At 57.4% G+C, this 7,056-nt stretch overlaps 1 protein-coding gene across 1 annotated transcript; it reads right to left on the bottom strand.

Annotated features, from left to right (window-relative positions):
• Nucleotides 1-5,085: 5,085 nt before the first annotated feature.
• Nucleotides 5,086-6,560, bottom strand: LOC125916259 (junctophilin-3-like). The gene is made up of 2 exons (XM_049622392.1): nucleotides 6,170-6,560; nucleotides 5,086-5,409 (listed from the first exon to the last, which is right to left on the bottom strand). The coding sequence occupies exons 1-2, from the start codon at nucleotides 6,558-6,560 to the stop codon at nucleotides 5,165-5,167; spliced, it is 636 nt and encodes a 211-aa protein (XP_049478349.1). The 3' UTR covers nucleotides 5,086-5,164.
• Nucleotides 6,561-7,056: the final 496 nt, after the last annotated feature.

Here is a 7,056-nt window from a genome sequence, read left to right as displayed (position 1 = left end):
ACACAGTGCTCCAGCCGTGTCCTCCAGCCATGGCTGCATCGCAGCCTCACATCATGAGAACACCCTTGGGACGGATTCACTTCATTCTATGCCATCCGCCTCACTCATGGGAAACACTGGCAGGGCCTCTTACCAGCAATGACAGCACCAAGAGCAAAACAAACCCCGTCAGGGACTTGTAACAGTGATGCCTTCAGAGAATTTTCAGTGAGGCTGACCTTTCAGTGAGGCAGGAGGGTCTCAGGGAACATTTTCCCTTTAACTATCAATGCCCGGGTGTAAGTTCTCGTAATGAGATGGACGTGTGGCAGGACGGTGAGTGAAATTACCCCGTATACGGCCTTGGCACACTTCATTCACTCCACAAACAGCATGCTGGCACCATTGTAGTCACTGGACACACAGTGGTGACCAGCATGGACCCACCCCTCCCTGCGTGAAGCTCACACTCTAACAGAACCTTCTGTGGCGGTGGACACATTCTGCATGGTCCATGAGAGCCGCCAGATCCGTGTTGCTATCAGACGCTTGGAATGTGGCTGCTGAGATTGAGGCACTGAATATCTAACTTTCATTTCATCATAATTAATTGAAATAGCCATATGTGGCCAGCAGCCACTGTGCTGGGCAGGGTTGTTCTAGATGAGTACTCCAGTGGTGCTGATTTAAGGAGGAAGGTGGCCCAGTAGTCTTTCGCGGGTTGATACAGACAAGACCATTCCTTTGCCTGCCTCTGGCGCACCTATAACCATGCACAGTCCGTGAGAACTGAGACACACACAACCTGAGGTAGAGATGAACCTCAGACTCAGAGCACCTTGTACAAGTCTTACCAGAGACCTCACCTGGACCCGCCCCGCTAGCCAGGAGATGCTCTCTCAGGTCACCAGCAGACACCTGGAGGCACCCAACTTTTTTGGAAAACAGGACAGTATCGAGATGCAAACAGCCAATGCCCCCGGTGGTGGTATTCCTTGGAGTGTGGCCCCCAGACACCAACAGGGTGGGAACGGGCAAACTTCTCATGGCCAAATGTGCTGGACGGGTCAGGGCCAGGCAGTCACTGGCCGGGAGGCTCAGTTGGGCACCCTGGTTGTTAAAGGTGGTGTGGGGGAGGAAGGAGAGCAAAGCCATGGCGGCATGTGTGTGGCGCTCTCCAAGGTGCTGAAGAGACCGGCCGCTCCCCTATCCTATGCAAAGACTCGGTGGACCCAGAAAAACCCCTGGTCTGATGCCTAGAGCCTGTTTGAAGCACAGCCAGGACCCCAGGCGGCCCTTGCCTTCACCCACCACGTGCCTCACACAAGCCAGGAGACTACAAATTGGCGAAGTGGCTGGTCTAAGAGAGGGTGACCACTGTGGAAATTCCAAACACACATCGCCCCCTGTGGATCCCACGAATCCACATATCCTGCGATATGTGGTCATCAAAGGACACTGTGAGTGTTACATCCACAGCCATCAGCCCATAATCGATAGCCAGCTGTCCTTACGGTTGTGCAGGCCCGGGGGGAAACTGGGGAGGGAAAAGAGCCCCGAAGAGAGGCAGCAGAGGCTCCTGGCCCTGCCCGACAGCTGTGTTAACTGTTTCCGTCAGCCAGGGCTGCTCACTAACTACCTGGTGGGGCAGCTATTTCCAGAGGGTGCTGACCCTGGCCTCCTTGCCAGCTTGGGTAGAGCTCCTGATATAAAGCGCCCAACTCTGGCTCCAGGGCTATGTTGGGTGAGGGGTGCTCAGTAACACTTCTTCCTCAGCTATTATTGGCAACAAAGAACGAGTTATTTGCTTTTTCTTCCTGCTTTCACCTCCTGGAGCCTTTTCCCTTGCCAAAGTGGCTGAACCAGAATCTCTGAGGAGATGCTTTTATCTCCAATAGCTGAGTGCTTCTTTTGTTTCTGAAACGAACTCCCATTGGCCTATGTCTGGTGTCCCCGACCTGCTTCCTCCCTAACCTGGGACCTGGTACTGGGATTTTCTTTTTTAAAAAGTTTGCCTTCACATATTCACGGCCTAGCATCAAAAATATGCCCAATGGTCATTTATTTTGATTGGATATGGGCTTCTTCCCCCTAAAAAGGGGGCATGAACTGCATAAACATGTGTTTAAAGTGGAAATTAAGCCTCCCGCTCCATCTGTAACCTGAGCCTCGTTGTGTAAGGCTGGCACTCTCCCCGCACAGGCACAGGGGCTCCTGGAGCAGGAGTCGGGAGGGGTTTGGAGGGTACACGTGGCTGTGTTTTGGGGGACGGGGTGGAAACATCTCCGGGTGACAGGTGTATTGTGCGTGTGTGTGCGCACAGGCGCAGAGGGCCTGGGATTTTGACTGTGGGCGTGTGTGATTTGTGTGGGCCGAGGGATCTGGGCCAGTGAACGGAATCTGCATTTGAGGGGGGAGGCCTGGTACGTGAGATGACTCACATCTTTCGGGCTGTGGGAGGGTTTATTTGTGGGGGTAACTTGGGTCCGAGGGGTCCTGTGTACATGGCACCAGGAGGAAATGTTTACCTGTGTGGCCAAGAGCAGGGGTGTAGAGAAGTGGAGAAGGGGCAGTGCGCGCGGGCGGGGCAGCGGGGGGAACACCCGGGTGGGCGCCTGTGCCTTTGCCTACAGCTCCTGGCTGCCGCGCCCAGAGGAGAAGCAGGGTGCGGAGGAAGAGGAAGGAACGAGGAGGTAGTTTTGCACAAGGGAGTTTAGAGAACGTGTTCCACACAAAACCACAGGCTCTGGAATCGCTGTCCTGAGTGCGAATCCTGATGGCGCCCTGCACCCACCAGCCAAATCGTCTCCTCTCTCCACGCCTCTGCTTCCCAGTGTGGGAAATGGGAAGGACAAGAAAAGCAACCCTGCATCAACCCAGGTACGGGAATGAAGTGCTATCATCCTGCAAACACTGGCCACCCGGCTGGCACACGGTTAGAGTTTAACATCGCCACTGATCATCATTTTCGTTATTACCATGATCACACCTGGCTATCGGTCCTGGTAACGGTCACTGTAAGCGACGCTCATTGCACGTGTGCTGTGATAAAAGAATAGTGATAAGTAAAGGTCAATGCTCACTACATCCCTGGCACAGCCACACACGCCACCTCAATTAATCCCCACCTATTTCACAGGTATTATTACCAGCCCTTCATACAGATGAAGAAACAGAGGCTCAGAGAAGTCAAGTAGCTTGTCTGAGCTCACAAAGCCCAAATGGCTGCAACTCTATACAGCACGTGCTCGTGCCGCCCCGTGCCCCCAGGGCCTCACCCTCTCCACAGGGTCACCCCACAGACCGCAGAAGTCACTCAGCCCACGTCCACAGAAAACGCCTGCCTTGCACTTGGGGGAGGATAAACCTGGAAGGGGAGGAGTTGGCAGAAGCGGCCCCAGTTGAAATGGAGTCCATACCAATTGCAGCCAAATGTAGAATATGTTTGCCATGAGTGCATCATTCATGAAAATCGCCGTTTCCCCAAGTCAGCACTGGAACCTGTGCTGAGGTTCAGGAGCTGTGCTGATACCTGCCCCGTATTCCCACCCCTTGTGCAAAGGAAACGTCAGACTGGAGTCAGGACCATGAACTCATTAAGCCTCCGCCTGCCCTCCCTAGAAGCACGAGCCGCCACGCCCACCGGCATCCAGACCCAGAGCTGCGACACCCCCACTTTGGTCCTGCTGGCCTGACGGACTGCTAGAGGGCACACATTCTCCACAGTCACTTCCTTCCTGATGAGAAGCACAGACCGTGTTGCAGAAAGGTGGCCCCAGATGTCTGGCCTGATTATCCCAGGCCAAAAGGGTCAATTCGATTTTCCATCATGCCATATCACCAACCAGAAGGGAGCAGTCAGCCCTGGCGTCCTGTGCCTGTAAGCCTGCCTCGGTTGGCCTACAGGTGGTGTGATGTGGGGACACATCAAGGTTCCAACCGTGACTCTGCTGCCGCAGGCTGGGGGGCTCTGGCCTGTCCCATGGGCCCCTGGGTCTCTCTGGCGTCATCTGTAAAATGGACATGGCCCCCCCCCCCCTCCACCGTGGGAGACTCCAGCGGGGCAATGTGGAGGGAGGGAAGTGCTTTAGGGAGCAGAATCCTGTGTCGCTGACTGGATAGGGGACAGAGATCCAAGAACACTGACCAATGGAAGGAAGCATTTCTCACACCAACATATTGAACCCTAAACTCATGGCCAGCCACAGCATCAGATCCTCTCCCCCCCCCCCCCCCCCCCCCCCCCCCCCCGGTAAACACAATGGAATCATCACCTTTCCCTCTAAAGTGGAAGCTTTCTGAGGGCAACAATTTTTGTCTGCTTCACTCGCGGCTGGTTTCCCAGAGCCCAGAGCACCCGCTCATAGCAAGTGCTCAGTAGATATCTGTTGAACGGAGAACGGATTTCTGTGGGCCACCCAAGATGTCTGGGGAAGCTGGGCAGCCTAGAGAGCTGGACCTCACTCTTAGATATTCCAGGGAGTTCCACAGAGACAGGGGCTTGGCTCATCTCCTCCTCAGGCTCCTATGTGAGGCCTAGAAACCGCTTTCCTGGCTCAGGCACAGCTGGGAACACCTCTGGAGGGACTGATCCGCAGAGCAGCATGGGCAGAGCCCCCAGGGTGACAACTACCCTTGGGCTCCCAAAGAGCCCAGCTGGGAGCGCCAGGCTGCTGAGCCGCCCACCTCAGCCACCCACATCTGCTGCCCAAGCCTCGCCGTGTGCACGCGTGCGCGCACACACACACGCGCGCATGCACACACACGGCCTAGAACCCAGAGAGGGTTGTCTGCTCGGTCCAGCCCCTGCACTCCAGGGTCCAGAAGGCTCTCCAACCTGCTCCATGAAAACAACAACAGCAAAGAGGCCGCCTGGGACGGGGCTGGGCACGGCTTTGACAGGCAGGAGCATTATATAATTAACTGCCCCCCACGCCTCCTCCCCTTTGAGTAATGATGAACCCTGCCTCTCAGTTGCATAAGCCAAAATAATAATTACTCTCCAGCCCTCCATCACTCCTGGATGTGGCCAGGGAGCAGGTGTCTAGTGCCTGCTTCCTAAGATGTGGAGGCAGCAAGCAGGCAGGGAGAAGACCACACGTCCGTTCATGATTTCCATGCCCATTAGAAGCACACAAGTCACTGCTGCGCCCCACGCCTTTCCCAGGCATCCATGCCTGAAAAATTAGCAAGCCGCCAAGAGGGAGGCACAGAGCCACTTCTGAGGATAAGCTCCCAGGTGGGGGAAGGGGGCATCTGGAGAGCAGGCTTGTTTGGGGTCTGGCTTCCAGGAACAGAAAATGCTCCATGCCCGTCGGATGCAAGGAGGAGTGGACACTGGAGTGTCCGGGACAGGAGCACAGCTGCAAAGGAGCCCTGGCCGAGGCTCCCTGCATGGAAACCATCTTACAGCCAGGACAGGCGGGCGGGCTCAGCCCTGAATGTGGTGGCATGTTAGAATGAAGGCACAGAGCATTCCCTAAACTAACGGCGAAAATGATTCAGCCACTGGAAGGCGAGATTCCTGGGCCTCCTCCTCCCTCCCTCCAGCAGCCTCTCTGGCTGCGCTAGCCCGCGTCCAACCACCTAGAAGTTTATTGCCGTGTTGTGTTGCTTTGGGTTTGTGCTCCTCTCCCAATCGCTCCCTTTCCATTGGCTTGGGTTCATGAGGACTAAGGGAGGCCTCTCGGCACCGCAGGAAAACAAGCAGCAGAGCTGGGGCCTGACTCCCGGAGGCCAGCACTGAGGGAGCTCTGCCAACAAGGGGGAGGGGCCCTCTCCCAGCTCCCCTCTGCCCTTGGTGGGTCCCAGAGGAGGCCGTGAGCCCAAGGCCCAGGGCGAGTCTGGCCTTTCCAGCAGGTCTCTGGCCTGCGCTTGGATGATGCACTGACCCTCTACTCAGCTCCACGGCTCCGGGCCTGGCTCTGCTCCTGGAAAGCCCCCAATACCCTTCCCCTGGCACAGGGGCGCTGTCCCCCCACCAGGCCATGGGGCAACCTGTAGCCAGGGCAACTGTGGCCTCCAGGAAGCCCCAGGAAATGCCCCGGGTGCTCACGCCCCCCCCCCCCCCCCCCCCGCTGGAGGGAGAAGCTCAACTTCCCCAGAGGTAAACAGAAGAGGCAAGAGAAGAAGGTCCCTCCTCCTCCTCCCCTCAGCCCCTGGCCCGGCCCCCCCACCCACCCCACCGGGCGGCACCTACCTCCATCTGAGTAGGTCTCCGTGCCATAGCCGTCCTGCAGGCCGTTGCTCCAGGTCCCTTCGTACTTGGCCCCGTTGCCCGTGCACTCCCGCACCCCGTAGCGCCCCTTAAATCCGTGCGTCCACTCGCCCTTGTACACCCACTTCCCCTTGCTCTCCAGGCCGATGCCGTGGCGCTTGCCCTGCGCCCAAGTGCCCTGGTACGTGTTGCCGCTGGGCCAGGTGTAGACGCCCAGCACCTCGAAGCCGTGGCTCCACGAGCCGGTGTATTCGCCTTGGCCCTTGGGGCCGGTGCAGACGCCATGGCCGTGCGCCTTGCCGTCCTCCCAGCCTCCACAGTAGGACCCTCCATCGTCAAAATTAAACCTACCCCCACTGGACATGCATGTAACTCGGTTTGCAAATCCCGCAAACGGTGAAAAAAAAAAAAAAAAAACCAAGGCGATCAACAAACCGGATTCTTGGTTGGCTGGCTGGCTGGCTGGTTTTGTTTTGCTTTTTTTTTTTTTTTTTTTTTTTTTTTTTTTAAGGAAGAATAGAGAAAGCGAAAAAACACAGCGAGCAGATCCCGGGCGGCGGGAGGCCGCGGCGCCGGCTTCGGCGGAATTTAAGTCAATTGGGGGCGATTATTCCTTTTCGAGCTGCGCCGCGGAGCCTGACCAGCGTCTCGCGCTCCCGCTGGAGACAGGACCGGAGGGGAGGAGGGAGGGGGAGGGGAAGGGAGGGGGGGGGGGGGGGGGGGGCAGGAGCAGGAGCGTCTGGTGCAAACGGCTCCACCTCAGCGGCAAGTGCCCCTCGGAGGCGAGCCCGCCGGGCTGGCCGCGCAGGCCGGGGCGGAGACGGCGGGCGGCTCAGGCCCGGGGCGCAGCCCCCCACCTG

Source organism: Panthera uncia, assembly GCF_023721935.1.
Source record: "Panthera uncia isolate 11264 chromosome E2 unlocalized genomic scaffold, Puncia_PCG_1.0 HiC_scaffold_20, whole genome shotgun sequence".
In the NCBI taxonomy this organism is placed as follows: Eukaryota; Metazoa; Chordata; class Mammalia; order Carnivora; family Felidae; genus Panthera; species Panthera uncia.
This window is presented reverse-complemented; position numbering and strand designations above follow the sequence as displayed.

Coding starts and splice junctions, on each gene's coding strand:
- LOC125916259 (XM_049622392.1), bottom strand. CDS start 6,560: ATGTCCAGTGGGGGTAGGTTTAATTTTGACGATGGAGGGTCCTACTGT. Junction 5,410..6,169: donor CTCAGATGGAGGTAGGTGCC/GCCCGGTGGGGT, acceptor TTCAGGGCTGAG/CCCGCCCGCCTGTCCTGGCT.